The sequence below is a fragment of the Cinclus cinclus genome, chromosome 1 (assembly GCF_963662255.1).
Source record: "Cinclus cinclus chromosome 1, bCinCin1.1, whole genome shotgun sequence".
Classification (NCBI taxonomy): domain Eukaryota; kingdom Metazoa; phylum Chordata; class Aves; order Passeriformes; family Cinclidae; genus Cinclus; species Cinclus cinclus.
The window spans coordinates 86,493,880-86,521,733 of NC_085046.1; the positions used below are offsets into that span (position 1 = coordinate 86,493,880).

The 27,854-nt window shown below is 38.5% G+C and overlaps 1 protein-coding gene across 1 annotated transcript in view; it reads left to right on the forward strand.

Annotated features, from left to right (window-relative positions):
- Nucleotides 1-329: 329 nt before the first annotated feature.
- Nucleotides 330-27,854, forward strand: part of INO80C (INO80 complex subunit C) — a 30,012-nt gene continuing 2,487 nt past the window's right edge. Inside the window, exons 1-4 of the mRNA XM_062500086.1 lie at nucleotides 330-478; nucleotides 20,482-20,592; nucleotides 23,521-23,632; nucleotides 25,369-25,436. Of these exons, the coding sequence (XP_062356070.1) occupies nucleotides 356-478; nucleotides 20,482-20,592; nucleotides 23,521-23,632; nucleotides 25,369-25,436 (414 nt within the window). The 5' untranslated portion in view covers nucleotides 330-355. The remainder of the gene's footprint in view (nucleotides 479-20,481; nucleotides 20,593-23,520; nucleotides 23,633-25,368; nucleotides 25,437-27,854) is intronic.

Genomic DNA, 27,854 nt, shown 5'->3' on the forward strand with positions numbered 1-27,854 from the left:
ACCCTCTACGGTGCAAAACCCCAGACCTCGACACACTTTGCTACCTCCCACGCACACGGGCTACGCCGGGGCCGAGGCTGCCACCGCAGCCAGCTTTCTAAAAAGGGGCCCACAACACCGCGGGGCAACGAGCAGGCGGCAGAGCTGCTTCCTACAAGTCTCGCCCCAGGGGCGGCCGCTCCAGGCTCGAAGCCTCACAAGCTCCGGCTCAGACCCGCTCGCCCCGGGCCTCCCCGACCAGGCCTGGCCGCGGGTGGCGGGGCCGCGCCGCCGCCACTGCGCATGCGCGGCCTCAGCACGGCCACAGCCGCCGGGGTAAGGGAGCGCTCCCGGCCCGAGCGCGGAGCGGGGCGGCATGGCGAGCCTGGCCCCCGCCGCCGCCTCGTCCCCCGCAGGCGCCGCGTCCCGCGGCAAGAAGCGCCCGGCGAGCCCGGGCACCGGCCCCGCCAAGAAGAAGAAGGCGCCTGGCGGCTCGCAGGTAATGGTGAGAAGGGGGCGGCCGGCGCACATGCGCGGTAGCGAGCTGCCTTTCCCCGCCCTTGCCGCCGTGCTGGGAGCGTGTCCTGCCGCCGGGACTGGCCCGGTCCCGCGGGCATCCCGGGACACGCCGCCACCTCCCGCCCGCCTTCCCCGGCCCCCTGTCTCCTCCCCTTCCCGCTGGAAGCTGCCAAGCCCCCTGTGGTGTCCCGCGCGCGGGCGGGGCCCTTCAGAGGCCGGGATTGTCGGGCATTCCTTCATCCCACTGCAGCGTGGATGTTGTGTCCCCTCCCGTCCATGTGCCCAGCTGGACCGGTGGCGTCGTTCTCCTCCCTTCCCGGGCCGGGTGTGCGGCCGGATGAGGCAAAGCTTATCCGGGATGCCGTGGAAGCTGTGTTTGTGACCACCGAGATAGCGTGTGTGGTGACACCGGTGTGTGGTGACACTTCCGGACTGAGCCGCCCCGCAGCTCACTGTTCTGCGCTCGCCTCCAGCAGCAGCTGTGTTCGCGAGGTTGTGCCGTGCCTGAGTCCCTGTGTACCTCCAGAGTCACGAATCTCTGACCCTGCGTGATGCCGATTTCAGTGTGAGGCAGCTGAGGAGGGGCTAGTGCTGGACACAGCACAATTCAACAGCTTCTCGATCTGCTGTGCGCAGCGCAAGTGGCCTTCTCTCAGTGATAGAAGATAGATCGATAGATGGATAGATTTACATGTGAAATGAAGATGCAACCTCAGAGCCTGAGTTTTGGTGACCAGGGTTGATCAGGGAGGGAGAAGGGCTATTAATGTCAGTTTGTCCTGAACTCCAACCCTCATTCCCAGTGGGTGGTGCACCCTCATTTTCTGCATTGTGTCACATCAGCACCCATCCCCACTTGATGTCATCTGACTCTTGATGAGGTGTAGATCACACCATTACAGGAAAAAGCAATCACTCAAACCATCCTGTTCTTCAACTGCCTCTTGATGATGAGGTGGCATCTCATGCTCCAAAATTAAGTCCTGGAAGATGTTCAGAGTCAGCATGTACATGACATCTGTGTAGACTTTAGATGCTGTTATGTCTTGGAAATGGTAGACTTCTTACTTCCCCCTAGAAATGATTCCTCTCAGTAATATTTCATGAGCTATAACAGCAGAATAGCTACAAAGTCTGCCCTACTGCCAGTTAGGTTGCTTGTTTTCACATGAGCCAGCAGGTCAGGGGAGTGCTTATGCATTTTTCAGCAATCTTCTCTCCAGGCAAATAAAAGCCATTGTTCATGCACAAGAGCACAGACACAAACTCTTCCTCGTTTGAATGATGCTCTTGTTTTCACCCTGTGGCAATTACATGGTTTCTTTTCTGTTGGGCTTGTCCTAGGGTAGAGTACACACCATAGTGCTTAATGTTGCTAACAAACTGCACCACAACTGTGGAAAATTACTGCCTGACATGGTCATGTTTGACAACTTTTTAAAGGTGTGATAATAGAGATCATGATCTGGATTTTCCAGTGTGGAGTGGTCTGCTCTGTGCATGTGTGTGTGTATGCAGATATAAAGCATAATATATTGATATATAACTTAAATGTGTATAAAATAATTTACACTTGAAAGACTTCCCCACACCCTTCAGTCTCTAAAACCATTATCCAAAGTTTACACCAAACTTAAGCTTGTGGACAGCTTCCAGTGTTATGAGACAATCCATGATTTCTTATTCAAATTGAGTTTCAACAAACAGTGTGTGATAAACAGTTTTCGTAATTCTCACAAGTCATTTCAGTGGAGAAAGAAGTAATTTCTCAACACTACATCAAGTCATTGTACGCATTCATTGACTTCAGTAGTGCTGACGATCAATCCCACAAGGAAAAGAAAAAAATGCCTCAGAAAATGTGTAACCTCAGGAATGAGACAAGAAACAGCTCATTCTAGCAATCTCATTCAGTGTTGCTGGCTATCTCTGGAGCAAGCCAGTTCAAACAGAAATGAAATAGGGGGTCTGCGTGTTTTGAGTTACAAATGTTGATTACATCATAGCTCACCAGAATTTATCATGCCATAGCTCAGCATTAAATTATTTGTGTTTTAAGTAAACTGACATTATTTCCTTGGTTAACTAGCAAACTGCAGGTAAGAGAATCCCTGCTGGAAGTTTAAAGCTCCCTGCAGGGGTCATCTTAGATCTGGGGACCCCCCCCCCCGTTGTATTAAGTAGTAACTTCTTGAGAGAACCTTGTGCTGACCTACGTGAAAATACACTTAATATTGTGCCAACTGTGAACATGCCCATGTCTCTGATTCTGTCTTTGTGAAATTAAACAATTTCACAAGGAATTTTTGGTTAGCTGTGCAAATTGCATACTTAGTTTTTCTCTCATGTGCTCTACGTAACAAGCAGCTGTCACAATGCTCACCCTGAAACACATGTTGGTATTGTAAAACTGTAAATTTCTAGAATGTGTTCACTTTTTTATATAACAAATTTGCTAAAGCATGGCAATGTTATCAATTAGTTTGAGTAACTGTGTATATCCTACAAGAAGGCGCAATTATCACACAGCATACATATTTTTATAAACTCTATTCTGATTTTGTTTCTCCAACATGTTAATTGCTACTTTCTCTAAGAAACACCTTAGGAACATTACCAAAAAACATTCTTCATCTTCATCTTTCATCTTTTTAGAGCATTGTGCTAATAACACCAAGGTTGTGGGTTCAATTCCCATAAGGGCCATTCACTTGAGAGCTGGAATTGATGATCCTTGTCAGTCCCATCCAACTCAGAACATTCTGTGTGATTTGTGTGAGTTACCAACCCAAAGGTATTGAGTCATATTTGTTTTGCAAGCACATTGCTCATAGGGCTTGTCAGTCATGTCTACAGAGAGAGACACATGCTTTTTGGACATAATGCCTGTATTTACCAAATATAATATTAAAAGTGAGTTTACAGGAAAGCATGATTGCAAATTGATTACTTCACTTTCATCAACATTACACAATTATTCCTCCCATGCTGTTGTGCTAAATACCTCGGTCTTTGCTACAGCCATGTAGCAAAGGATTTTATGTATATTAAATTAATGTGTCAAAACCAGTGCTGTGTAGAGATTTACACAGCACCATTCCCTTAGATATCCTTGCCCAGTGGTTCCCAGTAGCTGCTGATTCAGCTCCATCCCTGGCTCTTGTGCAGCCTTGTTTTCAGGTCTCGTCTCATTAATTGCTATCACTTAACCTGGGACAGAATCTTTGATACTGATCTTAAAATGCCACCAGTTGCTCTACCTTTATGTTCACACCATTATTTTTATAAATTACAGTGCAAGAAGAAGCTTTTAAAAGAATGTATTCTAGATCAAGATGTAAGTAATGAAGTAAAATGCTTTTCCATGACAGCTAAAAATCTTTAAAGTCAGAATTTGCAATAAGATAGGAGAATGATTTGGAAAAAAAGTTTCTGATTTTATCATATGAAAAATTAAAGAGAGAAAATATGCTAAATAATATGATAAACCTAAATTTTCTTACATTATTTGTGAAATAACTTCTGACTTAAAACCGGTGAAGTGTTTATATTGATTTTATCTATAATTATTATTATTATTGCAGCAGTGCTGCTGGTATGTCTGCTTAATGTTTTCTGTATTTCTCATTCTACACTTAAAAGCAAAAACTATACAACAATGTTAGAAAATAAAATGTTAAAAGTTAAATAAACTCCTCTAATACACCACACAAAAATAGTGACTCTGATACAATTAGAACTTCATTTTTATTTTAGATGTATCTATATTATGATGCTTTTATCTCATAAACTGAAGATTAGCAGATTTCACAGTTCTGATAGACAGCTGTAAGTTCAATAAGTGTTCTTAAATATATACATATTAACATGGTTACTGTTACGTACTCAACAGCTGCCCACTAAAGGCAGGGAGCTTATCTTTGCACATCAACAGCACAAATTTTAACCCTAAACATCAGGAAATTTAATCAGTTCTCCTGTTACGCTATTTTACCAAGCCTAGTACTCTTAGTAGGAAACCATCAAATCAATTTAAAAATAACTTTCTTTAAAGAGCCCATTTGTTCTGGCTGTTAGTTCCTGAAAATCGAGGTTAGGGTGAATGAGTTTAACTACAGAATCAGCAAATACCATTACAGCTACTGAGCTGAGCTGCTGCTGTCACCATGTTCTGGGACAACCTCTTAGAGGACCTCCTTCAGTGTGGCACAGTATGACAAGTTTCAGACTGAAAATTAAGAATTACCTACTTACCACTTGGGACCTTGTTTACTGCAATCAGTATGACACCAAACTTATTCTAGTTATTTTACTATTATTCCATATTAGACTTTCTGCTACAGAAAAGCATGATTCTCTTTTGTAGTTGGAAATTTAATAAACAAGTAGCATTTCTCACCAATCCACCTGCCCTGAAAGACAGAAGGAACCTGACACAGCATACTAGTAGGGAGATATAAGTACATATCTATTTGCCAGTTTATGAAAAAGCTATCATGTCATTGTGCTCTAGACTACACTTTTTGTTTTAAAAACTCTCTCATCCTATAAGATTGTACCAGTAACAAAAAATGCATTAATTTAACCAGTGAAGCAGTTCCAGTCTAAAGCTACTGCTTGCCTGGAATTATATCTTTAAAAGATACGTGTTCCCACGCGTTGTTAATTCAAACCTAATTAAATTGATTTAAATGACACTTCCATTGAATAAAATATAGATACCATGATACATTGCAGGTGATTGCTAGTTACTGATAAAAGCTGCTAAGGTGAGTGAGCTTTTCGAGTTCAGCAACTTGCACAATTATACCAAACCCTATCCAAGAGTTTTGGCTCTTACAAAACTAGCAGCCAGTTCAAAACAAATTGTCGTGTCTTAACAAGAGTTTTAGCAGGTAGCAGTTCAATTGGCAGAGCTATCCCACACATGTTAACGTACTCTGGCATCACAATGCATGTCACCAGACCACAGAGCACTGAAAATTCCCCCCAGACCTGCAGTTCTTGGAATGAAGCTCTCAGAGGGTCACCGCTTTTATCTAATCCTTTCAGACTCTACACCACAATGATACTTTATGCAACAAAGCTGATAGTGAATAGATGGAATACTCTTCCCAAAATACATCTTATTTTCATGAAGTCTGCTAAGGAGAAAATGGATTATCCCGATGCACCAGTTTTTGTCACTTGCACATTTGAAGTTAAATCTGTTAAAGAACCAGAATCCCTCCAGTCCCTGATGGGGAAAAATGGTAATTAAAAGACAAAAAACAGATTTTCTACAGAAATCTGGCAAAATTTATATGTGTTTTAAGATTAGCTTTATTCTAAAAAGGGAATTGCTTTTATAGAGCAATCTAGGTTAAAATGGAAACTGTCAAAGCAGAGCTAAGAATTAACTTTGCTTGACATTTATCACATTTTGAAGGCTTCACATGATCTGCAATCATAAAAGTATGTGAATTTCTAAACCAGACTATGTCAATCTCAGAGAATTACCTACCTCCCCCAAACAAATGTGAATAGATTTTAGTTTTAGAGTAAACACAGATGTGTTATGTTGTAGAAAGGCAAAGCATATGTGTGTTGCCTTTTACTATGGGCATCAGTCTGCTGGTGTCATGATTTTTTTACCCTTCTAAACTTATCCTAACAGACAATTTTAATCTCTCCTTTAGCTAATGGAAAATGGAGTCTTACTATGATCACACTTAGTTTCAGGATTCATAATAAACATGCAGGAAATTTAGGAGACTTAATAAAGATGGTTCACCACTTCTCTAATAAGGAGATAAATAGGATAGGTTATTTTTTGAAGGAGAAAGAACAGTCTAAAACATACATGTACTTTAGCTTGAAATATTCTCTGAGAGGTAGTACCCCTCAAAAGTGATCTCAGAATCCAGTTAGTGCTGTAAAAAATTTAGGTTAACAAAAGAAAATTTGCAATAACTTAACTGTCTAGATGTTGCAGATTTGAAGAGGTGTTAGACTGTTTATCACATTTTTCTAAAGTGCAATAATTGTGTTTGGTAGTAACTTCAATTCTTGCTGTAGCAAGGCATTGGTAGTTGTATCAATTATATATTATATTCATTTATTCAGTGTGTTTATTTTGGTTTAGAAAGGCTAATATAAACATTAATTTATTAGCCAGGGACAGTTGTGAACATATTTTTCAAACATTCCAAGAAAACAGAATGTAGAAATTGGTTGTTTCTTTAAACCTGCAGAAAGCCATAAAAGCTGTGACAGACACACTGTGTTGTGAAGTGTGCCTGGCCCTGATACAAGAATTCATATCCATAAATAGAGTGTCTTGCCTCACTGCAAAACACACCTGCAATTTTAAGGGGCTCAATTAGGCAAATGGATTAGTTTCTCATTACTGGAGTCCCAGACTCCTCCTGTCTTCCTCCCTCTTATCCACCTCCACAAGTCTCAGCTGCATGCTCCTGCTGCCTACATCATGCCAGCTTTGGCTCTCCCCAGACCTGTTCCCACTGATGGAGGTAAGCAGTCAGGACTTGCCAAACATTCCCCCTCTCCTGGAAGCTGCATTGCCTCCAGCTGTGCTGGTGAACTGGTCTGATTCACAGGGAAGTCTCACAGTTCTGGTGTGTAGAACAAGGAAGGGGCACGAGCAAGTGGCAAGGAAAGCCACTTTTCCACTGAAGCCACCTACTTCATGAGCTTACATACTCTTAATTCCAGATTTCATTAGTTGATTGTAACAGACTAAATGAAATGCTCGACCCAGCGTCCCTGCCTGTGGGAGGGCCTGGAAAGTAACAGCTTCAGCTGTCATTGCTTGTCTGTCAGCCTCCAAGTCCTTCTAGCTGATTCTACTAAGTGAGATGCCACCAAAATAAGCTATCAAGAAATATGTACTGGTCCTAATTTTACTTCTCCCTGAAGATTTAGGCAACTTGTTCTACTTTGGATTTAGAGTCATGAACATCTGCCTTTTTTGAAAGCAAGTATTAAGTCCTTTTTTTCAAAAGTAGGAGCTCGCTTATGCCCTGATGCCTGCTTGTTATATCATCTGTCCTTACAACTGCTTAATCTGCCCTCCACTTGAAATTACCCGTTTCTGCCACTGCCTGAGGGGATTCAAACCCTCTTGTTCCCAAGCACACCCTAACCACTGGGCTAAAAGCAGGTCTGATGTGGGAGTGTGGACAGGTTGTGTAGGAGCCAAGGATGGAGGTTTTCTCTCTGTTCCAAAGAGAACAAATCCACAGTTTGGTAATGAACATGATTATCAGAATCGTCTACTTATGTATTTTAGGTCTTTATTTGTTACATGTTTTGCTTTACGATAATTTTAATACAAAATACGCAGTTGTGGGAATAGGGATTTGAAATACTTTTCCTTCTAAACTCTAGATAAAAAGTGAATAGTTTTGCCATCTAATAAGATGTTTATGTTGTAATAAAAATGCAATACTGTTAATTCAAGAAACAAATTTGAAATGAATAGAAGGAAACTGTTTTATGAGTAATACATACTTATACTGTAGGCAGAGGTTATCATTTTGGAAGGGGTGAATATCTGTGGCTATATGTCTTGTAATTGTCCTGCCCCAGGATGTAAGTACTGGCTGACTCAGGAAGAAAATCTTGCTGATTAAAATACCCTGCTGTGGACAAGAAGAGTTTTTGAGAACTAAAAGAGAATATTTCTTTTATAAAAGGAATTCTAGGACATTGCTGGGACTTACCACATGAAAAGAGACTCCTAGTATATTTGCCTTTTTATCATTTATTAGTCAGAGAAATATGATTTGTTGTGTATTATATGTCCTTAATTTTCAGTAAACACACAAAATTCCATGCTTCTGTGTACAACCTACCTAATATGTGTACTACATAAAATCTGATGTAATTAAAAAAAATAGCTCATTTTGCAAACATCCACAAGTCTAGAGGTGAAACCTTCTAAACAGTTTTAAGCAACTTTGGTTTTTGAGTTTCTGCCCTTGGACTATTGACATGTGTGTAGCTTTACTTACCCCAGTGTTCTTAAGGATGCAGTGTGCTTATCATGACAGCCATATTTATTTCTTCCTCAGATTTTTACTTTTCTGAGTTAATGAAAGAACAAGAAGAAAGGCAGGAAAGCCTGAGACACCTATGATAGTTTCTGCATAAATTAGACAAGGTTTACAGGTATGACTAGTGCCACTTAAGCAGTACAGCTGGAAAACTAATCAAATTACAGGCATCTAGGTATTTTTTCATATTTGAAAGTGAAACAGCAACTTCCCAAGCTAAATGCAGAACTACTGTTTAGAGTTCGGTTAGATATGAATCAAGGAGACTGTATTTGAAGAAAAGGTTATTGGCATCTCAGGGGTATAGGGGATATTCATCAGGCAAGGGAGAAAGTACTGTGAAAACACTCATCATTTAGGATAAAGATGGAGGGAGTTAAAGCCCTCTAGGAAACTGTGTGAAAGTTATATGCCATAAAAGTCTTTCTGTTGAGTCTCTGGTGTATTGGTATGCAGTCCATCCAGAAGCTTGTCTTAATTTTCCAGATAAACAGGTACATTTAATAAAAGATGACTCCTCTGTCTAAAAACTTTGTTACATTTATGCCCTGAAACCATCAGGACTACAGCAAAATACTGCTGAATTGGAGCATGCAGGAATTAGGACAGTAATTAATGTGAGTTGTATGACCACTTATGACCAAAAGAGCTTCTTGTCACTAGAACCAGTATCTTCTATTTTATAAGATACTGATTTCTAGCCAGGGAGACTGAGAGCTGCATGGAGAGCTGTGCAACCTCTGTGCTTGGAAGTGTTTGGCCCCTTCTGGGGCAAAGCCCCAGGAATCTAGTCCAAGGTCAGTTTTGACCCTGCTTTGAGCAGGAGGTGAGCTGGTGACCTCCTGATACCCCTTCCAGCCTCAGTGATTCAGTGTGACTGTGTCAACTTCAAACGTCTCATTATGTGACTAAGATGGGTGTGTCCTCTCCCTGAACAAACAGTCCTACAGTCCTGTCCTAGGCAGGTTCAAACATGAAAATTACCACAAATGTCAATTACTACATTCCAACAGTATTCAGTCTCCCTATACTGTAACAATGGTAATGTTTTAGTAGAACTGCTCTTCCCTTGAAAGGACTGGACAATGTTCCGAGAGCAAAGTTAGCTGTTAAAGTCAACAAACTGGAATAGAAGAGGGCCATTTTTCCTTGATGTATGCACATTACATTCAGGCTCCTCAAACCAAAGTAGTAATCTGGAAAGACCTTATTCTTTGAGTTGATTATCTTTATTTACACAGTCTAGAACTAGAAGTGCTAGTTTGAGTCTCACATTAATGACCTTGAATGGTTCTCAAGTGAGAATTTTCATTTTCACCTGAATTTTTGTTAAACCTACTTGTCGCAGCCAGAATTGCCTTTTATTACAGATACAGACTTGCCCTTTTTATCCTTGTCCTCTTTTTTTTATCTGCCCAAAAGGTATTTTATTTGCTGAATAATTCATTGTGTGAAATGTCTTTAAAATAGGATCCTGTTAAACCCACCTCAAAACGTTAAATATTATGTTTCCCTCTCACCTACAATTGTAAATATGATACCAAAACTTCACTAATTCTAAAGTAGTGGCAAATCAAATCTTTTAATAGTTCTGCTCTATTTCAGGCGAAAAAGGCAGTTGGGATAGAAGTTTATTTGAAAACACGGAACTGTCTGGCACTTTTCAGATCTGCTGCAGTTCCTCAACTTCAATATACGGTATTGGGGTGAAGTGCCATAGAACTTGCATAGCTGAGTAAACAACCACCTACTTGTACAAATGTTTCTGCAGAAATATTTCAGAAATTTGCCTTCAAATTAGCTCTACCATACAATTCTCTCTTCCCTTTTCCTCCTGAGCTGCCTCAAAATAGCCTTCAAGAGATATTTATATTACCTAATTTTCATCTAAATTAGAATTTGCCATATGTTTATTTTCATTAAGTTGTCAGGAATTTTTTTTCATTAACCAGTTAAAATGTACTTATCCATAGGATAATGTACCTACAATTTTGCTGAGTATGGGAGACTGGTGTGCTATTCAAGGTTGGAATGGTTGGCAGTGGGTTTACTAGATAAAGGAAAGTGAATGCAGTATTCAGGGAATGTGCAACCAGATTTATTTTGTCCCATAATATGAGACAAACAATAAAGATGACAGATTTAGCTTGAAAAATTTTAAAATCTAAGGTATAGTTTCTATTCTTTAGAAGATCTTTGGAGCACCTGATAAAATTACTGCTCTCTGATACCTTATGCTTTTAATAACTTTTGAAGGTTTGAACAAAGAATGTTTTTATTCTCAGTTCCTGTAGCATTGCAATGTTTCATAGGTCAGTGTACCTAACCTTTGTCTTTCTGACATGGTGTTTCAGTATGGCAGTCTTAAGTACCTGTGCACAAATGGAAAAACCTTCTTCTAAGTAACTTTAGACTGCAATGCACCGTGGCAGAAGTAGTGTGGTTAGCAGAAATGAAATAAAACTAGAATTTTTATGTACTTAAAATTACAAGAAAGACAGAATCAAGTGCTAAAATGTGCAAAAAATAGAGAAAATGCAAAATAAAGGGGTGTTTTCTGTATTGGTTTACCTGGTAGTCCATAACATTTTAGAATTTAACTCTTCTACTTCAGGTGTGTTTTTTCCTAAGCAAAATAGATAGAGTAGGAGCACTGAAAGATGCACCCTGTTTTCAGCTGAAACTATTTAATAGCCTTTCCTTGAAGAAATGTTTTGTTTTTCTTTGTTACTCAAGTGTTATTTCCCATCCAAATGGATAATGTTCGACAGAATAAGCTACACTCAGGAAACTGAGGTTTTGTGGGTTTTTTGTGGTTTTTTTTGTTGTGTTGTTTTTTTTTGTTTGTTTTTTTCTTTTTTTCAGAATGAAATTAGTCTCCCATCAATCACAGGAGCCAATAACTTTTTGCTTTCCTTGTCCTTGATTCAGTCATGTGTAGATGAATGGACTTGGATCCTTCTCCTGCCTTGGCTGAAGGCTGTTACTCAGCACAGGGATTCTGGTATGCTCCCTGAGCAGCATTACAATGTTAATGGCACATGAGCATATTGTAATCCTCCACTCTTTTCTCCAGAAGTACTTTGACCTTAACTGTTCTGTATCAAATGATGTATTTTAAACTTTAAGATGCAGTTTAGCTGAAGTCCTTGAATGATTTTTTTCTGATAGAGAAAGGAACATACTGGCAGTTTTTTTATGAAAATTCAATTGTGATTTACTGTAGTCTTTTTTCCCCGGTATTTTTGCTGGTATGCGTCCATCCATTTTCAGTCTTAAAGTCCATCAATTTAGGAGACATTTTATTTAGAGGGATCAAAATATTCTGTTAGCTAAGCTCACTTTTACCCTTGATGAAAGTATGACCCAACATATGCTTTTGGATTCTAAATACGCTGAAACTTTTAGCTCTTGGGCCACTTTGGCAATGCCATTCAGTTTATGCGTATGAATTTGTTCAAGTTACAATTTTCCTAATAAAGAATACTGTCAAACTTTATAAACAAGGAGTAATCCCAATCCACCAAATGAAATCTAAAAGTGAAAGATCCCTTGCAATTATTTAAGCCGAAGGGAGCTCTGTGGCAAATGCAAATTAAACCAAGCTTTTCTGGGATAGTGTGAAGCTGTTCACAGTTGTGTCCCAATTACATTTTATTTGAGGCTTTTCCCCACAGGAAATAGTAATTTTTTTTTCCTTTAAATATCTGTAAGATATAAAACTTTGCCTATCACAGCACTTAAAAGTCTTTAAATGGGAAAACATGTTTGGCATTTGAAATCTCTTGAGAATAAATCCAAGCTTTTTACTGAGGCTTGTTCATCTTTTTTCTGTGTTTGACTGTTTAATAATTTTTAAGTGAAGAAAGTGAACTTGAGGTTTTTTGTTTTGTTTTGTTTTGTTTTGAAGCGAGCAGTACCATTATGAAAGGAGATCTTGTGTCATGAAATTGCTATGTCGTTTTCCCCCAGGTTTTTAAGAAATACTTGAGAGGTAGGGAATGTAATTAAAATCTTATTCTCCCTTTGGTTGCATTTTTAATTTTGAATTCTAACCCTCACACATCATAATAGAGCTTTGCATTAGGGTGTTTTATACCTCTATCAAAGTGACTAAAGTAATTAGTATTTTATACATTTTGGTAAGTATTTTGTCACTGGACCCACCAGTGCAGGTGAATGATAATGGTTTGAAGCTCAGGCACTGACAGGACCCTAAATGAGAATGTCGCCTTTTAATCAAGAGTACTTGGAGTCTATGGTATTGAAATGCCCTACAGAGAGCATAGAAAAGCCATCCATCACTTTGTGACAGTCCAATCTTTTAGTGCATGAGTAAAATTTTATTCAGCCTTTCTGAGGAAGTTGGAATGTGAGATGTTTAACTCGACTCAGAACAGCAGAAGTTCGAAAGCATGTCAAGATTGCTATCTGGGTAGCTTATGTGTCTTTATGTATTATCTTTATTTATTTAAATTGCATTTGAAGCCTTTTCCATGTCCTGCTTCAAACACCTTCCCCCATAGTCTTATATACCCAACAGCAGAGATTATATCTAAATTTTAGTCATATGTTTGGAGTTAATTTACAGAGTTGATTAACTCTTGATGCTCAGTGGAAATACTCATCAAGTCAGAGGGAAAGAACCACTGCTTTGGGAAAGGCAGGTTTTCTAAGTCTTGTACAGGTAAGTAGTTTGACGTGTGACTCAGAAGTCCTCTGGTAAATGGTTATAAGAAGTGCATTTAGTGATACATGTACTTGGAATTCTAAAATATTACTATAATAGTCTAACGATCTAATTTTGAGCTTTGTGTTGTTTGTTTTTAACAACCCTCTTTCAGCTTTCATTGTAAGTGAAAACAGCAGTAGCATCTGAGGACAATGTGGTAATTTAAGCAAAAATATTTTTATTGTCAGGCCGTTGGGACATTTACTTGTGATGTCAGTGGAAGCAAAAACCTCTACCAGGACCTTTGTCTTTTAAGATGAGTTGACAGTGATAAAGCCCACTGACTTAAATGGATTTACTCCCAATTTAAACTGTATACATAAATGACTTGCCAACCCTAGTAGCTGCTTGAAATTGAGGACAATGATCTGCACTGTACTTAATGGCTGGATACTACTCAGGATTTTTGGTTTTTAAAAGTAAATTGAATTTTTCAGTGCCCTGTGGAACAAAATTTGCTGTGAATATGCAAGATTAGGGGTATTTTTCTTTCTTGGCATTTGGACATTTTTAAGCTGAATTATTTTTTGTCCTATGCCAAAATAAGGTAGGACCTTCTGTGAAGGGAGAACATTACTAAAATACTACCATGTACCCAAATGCTGAGACAGAAGAGGCTGGGGAAATTGTACTGGGCTTCATTTTAGTGAGTGGAAAGGAAAAGGGAAAAAGTTTTTCCTGCTGAATCCAATAACTAATAAAACACAGCCAAATGAGGAAGACATGTTTATGCATCTTACTGAAAAAGTCTTTTCAGCAAACCTTTCTGTCACATGGGTTAGGGTTAATATTGTATATAGACATGGATAGGGTTAATATTGTTCTAGACAGTGCTGTTTCTTCAGTCCTGCATTGTTACTGAGTCTTCTGTAAGTTTGCTTTCAGAAATGTACCGTGGTTATAATGTTGGCAGTAAGAAACTTTTAAACCATCATTTTAACTTGAGCTTGAACACTTCTATTTCTGACACCTTTCTCAGTGAATTATTCCCATCAATGTAAAGAGCTGCATTATTGTCTGCCAGAGGGTATGTGTTCAAGTTTTAATGGCCCCTGTCATGTCATCATGCAAAGTTAAATGATTTAAATATTCAGAATGTGCAAGGGCCCAGGCCAGCCTTGTTATAGTGAGAGCTAATATATTAATCAAACAGCTTAATATATGTTCCAGTATGAGCAGTATTAGCTGGCATTCCGTTAAATAGCTGACATTCAGGATCTACTCCCAATTTTAAAAAGTCTGCTCATATCATCGCTGCTGTCTTCTACTGACATTCTTGCTCTGTTTCCACATGGCATTCTCACTCACTGTAATTGTCTGCTAGTGAAAATACAGGTATTATCCATTGATTGTATAAATCACCCTTTTCTTCCCTGGCTGCATGCCACAGCTGTCAGGATATCACAGAACTTAACACATAACTAAAAGCCAAGTAAGTTGCTACAAGTTGGATATTGCTGCTTTAGAAGTAACCTTCTACAGGAATAATTAGACACGCACCATTACTGAAGCTGAGTTAAAGCAACATTGTAGTAGTATTGTGATTATGAAAATCAGCTGCCAAAATAAAGTAAAAATAATTTAAACTTTTTTTTTGAATTTCATGTAGAAAGGTTGAAGACAAGTGGGTTCCTCAGTAAATTGGTTGCTTGGGGCCAGACCCCTCTAATTACTTCTTTTCAATAGTGACATACACCACCCTCATCATCACTATAAGACAAAGCCAGCATTTCAGAAATACTGAATGCAGAAACAAAACCAAACCAAAACACAACATGTGCAATCACCTTTGTCTGCAATTCCTGTACTCAATATATTGTCAAAACTAACAAATGAATGATTTGCAGAAAACAGAGAGAATCAATATTTCCAGTATTGTTTTTTCATTCTTAAATTAGAAACTCCCTTTCCAGTTTTCATAGAATTTATTTGTGCATTTAAGTTTTGATCTACCAACACACTGTTCAGTTACTTTCTGGTTTTAAATTTTGTTTTAGCAAAACGAAACAGTAAAACAGTTAACAGTAAAACTGTTAACACCTAATGAAACTGATGGTTATAGTATACTTTCAGTGTTGTGCAAATCAATTTTTTTCCTAAGCCATGAGCTCCATGGTATGCAGTGACAGGATGCCAGAAATGCACATATGTACATCTTTGTTTCATATTTTCATGTGTTCTTTAATACATAGTAAAACCCTATTAGTCTAAAATAATAAAAAAATGTTATATAATATAATCTGAAAGTAAATAGGTAAGAAATTTTATGTTGCACATAATGTTTTAAATGTTGCACAGTTTTAATCCTTGCTAGGGGAATTAAAAAAAAAAAAAAGGAAATTATGAGTGAAATAAGCACTTTTATAATAAGCAAATTTCACCTGGTATTTAGTGCCATTGCAGACACCCATCCCAAACCACACAATGCTGATTCCACCTAGAAATAGCCAAAAGAAAGAACTCATGTTCCATCGTCTACAAGTTTTGCTTGTCCTCTCTAAATAAAACCAGACAGATGGCGCAGTCTTTGGAAATCATGTGAAAACATCTGCGGTAGGGAATTTGGAACAAAATACATACAAAAATTAATAGATCTACCAAAACCTAATACTGAAAGCAGTATGTGAATAGGCAGCCTCCCAGTCTGTTTTCTCCCAGTACAGACAGTGTATACAGCAGAGTCCAAACTCGGCTCATTCCTGGGGTTTGGCTTTACTCAAAAGAAACCAGTGTAAAGGTCATAAAGCTTAGGTCAGGTCTCTTCTCCAGACCTGGCTGCTCCTAAAATAAACTTATTAGGACTCTCAAGTTCTTTCTGCAGGTTTTTCTCTCTCACAATTTTGCTACCAAGTCCTTTGCCATCTTCCTCCCTTGGGCAACTGTCACCCAGTCCTAGGACATAACAGGGGGGCCAGTGTTCCACCCAGCAGGGATGCGCTGAATACTTGATAGGTGGTCTTGTGAAAAGAAATAGAAGCTCATCCCCTCGCTATTTCTCTCGTCTGTCCCAGGAGGGATAGAGGTTGCCAGCTTGCCATACTGTGGTTGTAGTTAAAATTCAGCTGAAGCACATAAACACGACTTTACAGAAGGAATAAAATTGCACAAGTGCTCCTGTAAGAAGTATTTGACCTGATGCCTGTGACTTTTATACATGCCATTCCAGTCAAGGCTGCTCAATGCCTTGGGGATACTGGGAGAGGAATGAGGAGAAGTACAGAGAGGGGTAACATGAGAAGAAGTGGCAACTTGGACTTCAGTGGGGATTAATAGCCACGGAAAGAGGTGCTGGGAGAGGTTTTTGATGAGTTTCTGATAGTTACTGATGGCTTAGCTGCAGTCTTTACTGCAGTGTTTTTATCCTTATTTGAGGTAAAACTAGCATAAGCATGTTCAGCTGTACTGACGTCACGTCTTCATTTTCCCGTGGAGGTGTACCCTGTAAATGTAAAGCCACTGCAAAATCTTTGTTGCTATAATCTTCAACAGAATATGGAGAAAAACATACTGCTTAGTGACTACTGTAGCACAAATTCCCTGTAGCCCTAGTTACATAAACTGCCATTTAAAATACACAATTTAGTTATAAAATGCATGTTAAAAGCTGTTCTCTCCTTGAAGTGTATGTTGAATTCCCCATAAAGATTGTTTACAAGATCAGTTAAAAAGAAACTTTAAAGAAGCTTTTGAACATTTCAGCCCATGAAATACTCAAAAAGGTTGCACCTTCTTTTTAGCCCCACAGCAAAGCATTTGGGATTGTCTCAGGAGTCTGGGGGTGAGGAGTTCGCTAAGAGAGTGGCTCGGTAGGGAAAATGTGCTGGGGATGGGCTGTGGATTGGGCAGGAAGGGGAAGCTGCCCCACACGTGACTGGGGGTTACAGCACACATTGAGCAGAGCATGTTCCCTGGTGACAGACACTTCCTCACTATGCTCACGACACCAACACCACCGTCACTAAACAGCACTACAAAGGGCATTTGAATTCTTCCTGTTTGTTTGTCCCAACACACAACAGTGAAGAATGAACTGTCTTCCAATCCAAACGACCAAGAAAGCAAGCACATTTGAGAGAGATTTGTTCAACTGATGTTAAAAGTTAAAGATTACCTTTACTGTGAAGTAATTGTTCACTGAGGAATCTCTTTTCAGGCTGTAAATAATGGTTTGTATTATCACTGTATTATTTACTTTCAGGAAACATGTGTTTTGCAGAACAAAGGTAGATGCGTATCCCCTGCCTTTAAAAAACTTCCAGAAAACGAACCTGAAAAATTGCATGGTGTTTCCTATGCTTTAAATCCTGACGTTTAGAACATAGGCCAGAAAGATTTGTAGATTCTGGAGGCACTTGCAGTTTGTGGCTATAAAGCTGCAGAGGATATCAGCTGAGACTTCTGCAGGCTGCACAGGAAGAGCTTTTCAAAGCTCTGTACTGCAGAGTTCATGCCTCTGTGCAATAGCACATTATTCGGGAAGCAGTGCTTCTGCTCAACTCTTTAATGTTTTTCCAGAAAGAAAAGCACATTAGCTGAGTGTCTCTCTGCCATGGTCTCATTGCTAAAAATCAGAGTTTTTGTACAAGCAGTGCTGAATGAGGGAACTGGCATGCCTCTACAGTATGCCTTTATCTCAGTTCCCAGCATTTAACGGGAATCATAATAATGAGTCTTATTTGCTTCCCAGTCTGTCACAGGGCTCCAAAATCACGGTATCATCTGCATGCCCCAGTGGTATGAAAACTGCTTTACAGCCCTTCACCCTTTGCCTTGGACAGGAAGCTGCTGCTCTCAAGCTGTCCATGACAGATCCAGAGGCTACTGCTGGCATTATGTCTCACTGGCACTGGAGGATGACTTGGGTGATCCCATGAACCCAATGCCTTGATGGGCAACAAACCCAAAAAGAAGCAGTTGCTGCTCTAGATCCTGCTGCCTCTGCCACCATGCAAGGAATACCGGCACCAATAAAATCAACATCTGTCCTGTAATGAGAACTAGCCCAACTCTTAGCAGCTCTAATACCCGAAATCCCTTAGGAGTTGGTACAGAAAATAAATTACATGTAGTATTTACATTCAGGAATTATCCTGTCAGGAACAATTCCTTACTTTCCTTCCCACTGGACTAGCAAGATTAGCACTGAATCCACCCAGAAAAAAACACTGAAGGCAGTGAGGGTAGTATGTAAGTATATCCAGCTGCAGAAATTACATACTAGGTGTATAAAAGAAGTTTCTTCCCCATTACTATTCAACTATTTTTATTGGCTGAGTCTCAAAGTACTAGTTACTGTTTTGAGATATTGTTGAAATATTACTCAAAGCCTGTTTCACAGAAACCAGAATACTTAGGAGAAGATCACTGAAAGGGCAAAAGTGATAAAGTAATTATCTATAGAACTGGATTTAAAACCAACCAGATGGTACCAAAGAAAAGGCAAGAATGCTTTGAAGAATAAATCTGAGTGCTGATTCTTCCACTTAAGAGAATTTACACTGATAATGAGCAGTATTAGAGATAATGAATTCATGAAAAATAATCTTGTCTCTCAAGCTTGTCTTTCTCAAAGCTGACTAATGTTTGTTGCTGAAATGTGAAGTGCTGGAAGCATGCATGTACAAGAATATACTTTGAAACCTAGGAACCCAGTGTCTAAAGCCACTTTACTCAGGATTGATGAAGATATTTTCTCTGCTCACTGCCACATAATGTACATGTTTCTAAACATCCATCTGCATTTGCCCTGTTTCTCTGACAGTCACTGCCTTTTAATGTTTTCTGTCCTCAGTGGAAGAATCAAGTTTAAGATACAGGCTTTAGTATTGCTTCTGCTGATGTTATTATTGCCTTATCCTCAGTAATATGAACTTACAGAGGACTGTGTTGTTTTGAAAACAGATTATTTCTATTCATATTTTATTTTAGTAAGGTACTAGAAACATTGCTTTTTTACTTTTTGCTTCCAGTATTTAAGACCGCTATTTGCTATGTTGAAAACAGGCACTGTAGAATGACTGAAGTATTTCCCCTAAGAAGAGTTCAACTTGCCTAGTCCCTAATCCTGTAATTACTTTTGCATGTATTAAAAGTAAAAACACTTCCCTTGAAGTCACATGGAGAAGGATATGCCTTGTTATACAGTCTGGTTTGTAGAGGTACTCCAATAAGCCACAAATAATAGCAGTCCTTTTTTTTTTTCCTACTTAAATGAGTATTGTAGCAACACAAAAAGGTTTTTACAGGAAAACACCTTTTTTCCCCCCTAAGTATTATCTCTCTAAATGTAACTGAAAAGAACATTTTAACCATACGCTCAGAAAATACTGGCTTAGCTTTTAGCAAAGGTTTTAGTCCAAGGTAAAAAAAAAAATAAAAAATTGAGGTATGAATTCCTATTGACTAAAATACCAAACTCAGTTGCAAAATTTGCACTGACTTCGGGGTAGATGAGGATTTCAAAGAAACATTTATATATGTAGCATGGGCTAGTTCTGGTAATGTGGAGACTTATAGGCCACTAACAGATTTCTTAAGAAAGCATAAACTCAGAAAATTGATTAGATTGACACACAACTTTTTTAGCTTTCTAGTCACATCTTTTCTGACTGCTCTTCCTGCTAAATAAATAAACCATAAAGAAAACTTAGAAAATACTAACTAGCACCCATGTAGATTTTGTGAAGCTTGCATATAAAAATAATATATAATAAAATATTTTTTCTCAGTCCTCACTCAAGCACAGCTGGCACCAAGGATGAAGAATAAAATGATTAATCAATTTTGCTTTAGAAAATTCATGAAAAGCCTTTTAATAAATTTTGTATATTCTTGTTAATGCTTTCTGCAGAACATTCTAAAACAGATCCAGTGTACATTTCTTCTGGTTTTGGTTGCACATGCTGTCTTGCACTTTATAAAGTGAGATGAGGTGGCTTTCATTAATACTGCAATATGCCCTATGCAGTTTTTACTCAGAGGGGCACTTTATTCCCTTCCTTTTGTGTGTCAGTTGTAAATTGATTGTGAAATACTCTGTTTCATGCTTACCCACTCTTGGCATACAACATCTTTAAAGATTCAAAAGAGACAGGAAAGCTAAAAAGGCAACAGGTAGGTAATACAGCAGATGACTCTATCTCCAGTTAAACCTGCTCAGGGTAACAAGCAGTAAGACTGTATTTTTTTCTGCAGAGTGCAGGTGGAGAGGCTGTGAGTGAAAATAAATTTCTGAACACAGACTCCAACACAGGATCAGTGGAAAGTACTGCCAAGCCGTTACCATTTAAAGACCCAAACTTCATTGTAAGTATATTATTTTAACAATTTGAAATTTCAAACTTTTCCCATAAAAGACTAACTAGAATTCTATTTAACCGTGTTCCTAGTGTAAATATTAAAAAAATAAGCTTAATAGCCAAATAAAAGGTTGACAGTTCTTAAGAAATTCACCTCAATCCATGTCATGCTACGGTCTAAAGTGCACACTGTATTATAGCATGAAAACGGCACTGGTCCAGAGGCAGAACTGTTATATTAAATTCTGGAACAGAAATGATAGGTGCAGGTAAGCGTGGAAGTTTTATGATATGGTATCTCAAAAACTACCACAGCTAGAAAGGAAAAATTAATACTACAAATGTAGGAAAAACGTTCCCATTCCTACTCAAGGCAGGCTGCAAAGCAGTTCAGCTAGAAATTAGCCAGAGAGTCATTAGCAAATAGCATTTTGCTCCTCTTCTGGTCCCTGAAACTCTTAACAGATTTGTGGTGTCTTCTTCCAACCATTGCTAGATTTAGAAGCAAAATGCTCTGTGCTCCCTAGAAGTTTGGCCTAGCATTCAGAGTCATGTAAACACTGACAGCTGATGAAATGCAGTCTCCTAACCCTCTGAGGGTTAAACTAGGAGAGAAGGTGAAGAAGATTAAGTTAGTAATGCTGGGTTTGTTTTTGATATCTTTTTATCTTGCTGTGCCAAGGCCAGCTCATTGGCACACTGTACAAATGCTTTCTAGACAAGCAAACCTCTCAGACTGCTGGTCCTAAGCCAGTATTTAGAAAGAAGGATTTTATCCGAGATTTCATTCTGTATGAACAAGATACAATATCCCACAGCACATAACGAGTAATCGGGCAACACACAGCTCACTAAGCACAGGTTTGGCAGGGGGTATGAAATTAATCTCTGACATGTGAGTTGCTCTACATGTGCTTTTCGGACAACTTCAGTCACGAGAGGGGCATTCAAACAACCGTATACTTTGCTCACTAATCCTCCAGCAAGCACCAGCATCTTTGAGAAGTGGAGCTTATTGCAAAAGCTCCTTTTGTAGCCAGAGGCATCCCATGTAGTTTCCACATAGGATTTAAATATCCATGAGGCCCTGAGCTGATCCTTAGTACCTAGAAGGATGTCACCATTTCCAAAGAGGCAATACTAATGTCTGCATGCTTGAAATAATAATGAATGTACAGGGTCTTTGGCAACTACTGCAGAAATAATAGGCAGTTATAATAAAAACCATGAAATTGTCCCCTCCAACAGTGTAACTAATTTGATAAGAAATGCATTGAGTGTTAATCAGTATTTCATTGGTATGACCTGGTGGTAACAATTTGGATGTATTTTTTCATCTTTCCTAATTTTCCTTAAAAGGAAGAAAATAAGTCAAATAGTGTCTATCTCTCATATGTATGCCCAAGTTTGAACCATTAGCTCACTGCAGCGGTTAGACTTAAGAGAAGATAAGGAGGAAGAACTGACCTTTTCCTAATCAGAAAGTTTAGATCCTTTGGCAATGGCAAAGGGGAAAAAGACTTTCTGACACTTGTGTAGATCAATGGCTGCTGTAGAGCAGTAGTTCCACTTGTCCTAGCTTCAGCTTTCTCTGTACTTTGGTTCATTGTGCTTGGCAGTTGTTGCCTTTTCATTGTAGGTGTGTGAGGTGATGCTCAGCCCCATTTTTAGGAGGTGTAAGTACATATAAAAACAGAGGTTGGTTTTGAGAATATTGAACAAAAATTCGTTATGCAGTGATCTTGGGGAAAATGAATATACATTCATATTCATATGTATATGTATGTATGTTGCATTTGTAATATGTTTGTATTTTTATGCAGTGAATTTGAATTAGTAGTGTGGAAGTACATGTAGTTTCATCTCATGCTGTAGCAGTCTCTCTTATACAAAGATCTTTAGATGACTAAGATGTTACCCTAAGAGCAAATACTTGCTTCTGTGATTTTAATCAGATATCCATCACCAAAACCCAGCATATCATCAGCTCATGGTCATCTTTTCTGAATATATCTTATGTCTACAAAAAAAGCTTTCTCATTGAATCCTTCCTCCTGTCATCCTCATCAATTTAACTAGTTAAGTTATAAACATTCAAAACAGAAGTGTGTTTACAGAACTTCACCGAGTTTCAGTGAGACTCATGGGACAAGTTCTAATTATTAACAGAAATAGCAACTTCACAATTGTAAGAACACTTTCTTTTCCTGAACTTAAGCTGTAAATCTGTGTCCTTTGATCATTTAGAAGTAGTACAGTATGTTGTGCAGCTTCTGTCTCTGGAGGGACATAAATAAATTGCTCTGTACCAATCACATTTGATAACTGCAAGTGCTATTATAGTACCTGTGGCAAGCCTTCCATTAGTATTCCTTTCAAAATGCAAAATTGTCTTGGCAGCCAACATTCTATTTATTACTCTTTTTCTATTATTCTGTCTCCTAGACTTTGAAAGAAAAATAAAATTTCCAGAAAGTTTCATAGTATTCATTACATTTTGCAAGATCAGTTGTGTTGTCTGCAGTTGTAGATAATTTGCCATAAAAATGAGAGGGAAAATTTAGCTGTATAATCACAATTTTAGAAGCAACTTCATAGTAATAAATTCTAATACGATGGGAAGTACATACAGATTCCTGTAATCTCAGGATAAGCCTAGCCACATTGATTTTCTATTTCCATGTAAAAAGCAGATTTTAATTTCCTTCAGTTAATCAGAAACATAGAAGCTTTGACACAGTCCAAAAAGCTTTGTTTTTGCTTGCAGCCAAGATTAAAGTGTACAGTATAGTAGCCTGTTGATGAAATAAGTGAGAATAACAAATGGTTCATGACAAGATGAGACATATCAGAAAGACTATGAACTAGAAGTGTCATGCTCTGAAATAGCATTCTTTATTTATTTTTTCTCTAAACACCATATTTTTGATTCTAGCACTCCAGCATTGGTGGAGCAGCAGCTGGCAAGAAGAACAGAACGTGGAAGAATCTAAAACAAATTCTTGCTTCTGAAAGGGCATTGCCATGGCAACTAAATGATCCTAGCTGTAAGCTGCTTAGATGCTTTGCATGTATTTATAAATAATAGAATCCACACAAATAACTTTCTTTAAAACTAACCTAAATTATTTCATCAGTGCATGCAGTATCTTGCTTGAACAGGGTCCAGTAGTATATTTAAGATTACTCCAATCATACTTGTCAGTCCTAAGTGGAAAGTAGGGGGAAGCAAACAATTTGGAGTATCATGGCAAAGTTCAAATACATTTGGGGGGAGAGTTTAGTAAGGAAAAAGTATTTTTCCAAACCAAGTCAGAAACCCTTATTTCCATAAGGTTTTCTGTCACCTTTTCACTGGTTAGGTGCCTCCTCCTCTGTTTACAGTCCAGAGGTCTTTTGTTGGGTGGCTGCTGCTTGATTGGCTATATCTGAGCACTTTTCAAATAGTTTCTGCTAAGCCACATACCTGCAGTAGCTTAGACCTCAGCCCAAACTTCCTCTCCAGCTCCTTATCCTAGATTCTTGGGAGATTTAAATCCTACATCCTCTCTTTAGAGCAGCACAGCTGAAACTACACTATAAGCAGTGCTGATTAGCAATCCTAGCTGCTTACATCCACAGGAACAGAGTTACAGCAGTGGTCTTAATCTAGAGTCCTCAAGTCTGCCTGTAACGTAGGATACTACTGAACGTAGCTGCCAGCAGAATGCAATCCTCAAATTTTATTTAAGCAAGTGGAGGCATTTCAAAACTGAGCATATGCATGTACTTTTTGTCAGACTTGATGCTTTATCCAAAAATAGCTTGCCATTTTTTGAAGTGTTTTAGATGCAACTGTTACAGAAAAATGCAGACTACTGTGTGTTCCTGGCCATTGTAACTGGCAATCTGCTGATGTTGCTATTTCTACTATGCTCTGTTTGCAATCAGAAATTTACAGGATTTTTTGTAGGAAGATGGCAAAAGAAACTCAGTTTCATATTTAAAACCAGCTGTCTGTGACATTAGGGTCTTCTGAATTATGAGATGATGACTTAGAAATTTGATATGGATGGAGTGTTTGAATGGAACATAGATCTGAATGACTTGCAAGGGAGATCAGGAAAGAGGAGAGAAATTAGTCAGGTACAAGGTATTTTTGTAAACATCCAAAGTCTAGGATTTAACTACTTAAGCATACCAACTGTATCTTCAAAAATGTTTATGAATGATAATTGCTACTTAAAAGCACCAAAGAACAGCAATTTTCAACCCTCGGCTCAGTTTAAACATTCAGACAATTTTCTAGGTCATTGACTGGGCTTAAAGTGGTACATGCTTAAAGATTTAACTGATTTAAAAGATTACTTTGCTTTTCTGGATTATAGTTTTTCAGAGCTGCAATCTTGAACAATGTTTCATGGTCTTAACATACAGTACGCATTTGATAATGGCTATTCTTTGCACATGACTGACTGCAAGGGAATTCATTAACACTTGGAAGAAATGGACACTTTTCAAATGGCTCTGGCATTTTCCTTTTGGGGAGAGCAGTTCTGCTTGCTGAACTCTATTAATAGGTGAGCAGGATCAGGCTGTGATTTACAGTGCTAACAGACTAAATGTTTTCAGAGGTGATTCTGCTTCATATTTCTTTGCCTTAGTGTTGCTAGTTAATAGAGACCTCAGAGAGTAGGTTTATGTTATAGAATATATATATATATTCATATATATATATATATATATATATATATATATATATATATATAAAAGACACTGAGTTTATGCCTTTGTTTCTCTCTAGATTTTAATATTGATGCTCCTCCCTCCTTTAAACCTGCCAAGAAATATTCAGACATCTCAGGACTTCCAGTAAGTACTTCTTTTCCCTTCAAAATTGGCATCTCACATTCCACTATGAAATAGTGCTGGTGCCTTGTTTTATAAAAGATGTATATGCTGAGGTTCCTATTCAGATTTGGGCTTAATAATTATTCAGTGATTTAGGACCCAAATACTTGTCACTAAATCACAAACTCCTTAGGTTGTTAACAGATGTCAGGACAGACTAAATACCTTGTCCTGCCAAATAACTCCTATGACACCTCTTTCTCACCCATAGAATCTACATTGGTGCCCATAATTTCTAATTCCTAAGATAACTGCAGGGAAAGCTGGTAGTCCACATTCTCCATGATTGTTAACTGTGCCAAGGTATACCCACACTGACTGAAACTTTACATGCTGTTTGCCTGATGTGGATTTATTTCATTGTATCTTGTAGAGGAAGTTTTAGAAAGATGGCTCAGCAATCTCAATAATGAGATTAGGCAAAATTTTATTGTCTGGCCTGTTTTCCACCAGGTTAAAAAAAACCAACAAATAACCCTTGTTATTTTTGCTTTCAAACTTTTCCTCAAACAAATCAGCCTGAAACAGACACTTGGCATAGACTGTTGAGAATTTCAAATACCCCTGTGCTTCAGAGCTGGAAGTTGGAGTTTGGCAGATGTATAGCCTGTGTGTCACAGATGGGCTCTTTCATGTGTTTTTGTTAAAGGGGAAAAAAAAACCAGCAAACCACATTTGACTTAGATACGGCTTGCACATGCTCCAGAAAGTCTTGGTATAATTTGGTGCTTGAATTCCCCAAAGATTCTGTTGGCACAAAACAGGAGCAAAGTCATTGAATTCTGCCTAACAAAAATTTTGTGTCTCCTGTTGAAACTGTTCCTATGTTACATGAATAATTTTACTTAGAACAGGTAGTAGTAGCAGCATATCTTTTCAATTCTCACCTTCCGACTCCAGTGATTTATTTTGTAGAAGCCTATGCATTCCTTACAATTGAAATTGAAATGAACGGGAATGTTGTATTTTGGAGTGAACGAATGCTTAAGTAATGGTTACACTAAGTAGCTACAATAATGAAAACTTTGTAATGTCAAAGAACCTTGCACAGTATTTCTGTGTCACTTCCCCTAGTTTAATCTGTTTCTCACCCATAGGGTACTAGCCCACCTTCAGAGGCTTGATATCACCTCCTGGAGATGTCCTTAAATGTACATACTTGTTATGCTGATGCAGGTTAGCATACCAACTTGCATTGTGTGCACTGAATTAGGCCAAGAGTCCTCATTAGGACAGAAAATGGGTCTTGATTTGGTAGCATATGTTTTCTTAGACTTTATTTTTTAAGCAACACATTTAAATAAGGCACCTAGGAGATGGCATGTGTCTAGCCTGTGCCTCTGAATGTGGTTTTGAAAGGGAGTGAGTTGCTCAGATAAAGGCTGGTAACCCTTGGTGTTCAAGAGGGAGTGGAAAAGTAACATCTCCCTCACAGATGAACTGGCAGACAGCAAATGGAAGAGACTGTTCACAAACCCAGGGAGGGTAATTCCCTCCAGCCAGGCAGACTCCTGCCCCATCTCCAAGGAACCAGATAATGCTCTTTCCAGCACTAACCTTTGACGTATTTCAAAACTAATCATTGAACCTATAGTGAGCAGATGATGCAGGGTAGAGATAGGAGTGGAGACCACATCTCTACCATTTAAGGGTCACTTAAACCTTAGGAAATTCTCTCAGTTCCTCAGCTTTTCTTTACCAACACCTCTTTTCCATCAGTCATTTATGTACTATAACTACTCTAGCTTAGTATGGATACTCTCTATGCAAATCCATTCAGTACTGCTTTCGTTTTCTTTTCTTCTCTTTCCACTTTTTTTCCTTAATTTTCCATCCTCTAATTGCATTGTGAGTCAAGTTTCCTATTTTACATGGCCTGCAGGGTTCCTCCAGACTACGATAAAATTACCACATTAAAAAAAAACCCTGTTTTTATTAAAATAGCTGAGACAGCGTGTCCTTTAAATTGCTAGGCTGGAAATGTTTCATAGGAAGCACTAAACATGCTTTCAAGATCATTTCCTAGTAGGAAGATATGTGGGACAATAGAATATTGTAGAAATGTTGTATTAGAAAAATGTCCCTCTATGTTCTGTGTAAAATATAAAAGCATTTGTGCAAGAATATATTTTCTGTGGGAATACTGGATTTCCCATAGGGGGAGAAAATTCCTTAGCATCACCCATTTAGGGAAGAATTAAATTGTCTACTAGGTACAAAAAGAGAAGTGTATTAAAACATTCTCAATCAGCATACTTGCTCCTATATGATATGCCACAATTAAATTCTACTGATCCCCTTCTCTTTCTGTGTGTAGCACAGATGGAATTAAATTTACCAGTGGTCTCAGCAGAGCAGCCAATTTATGTTTATAAGGCA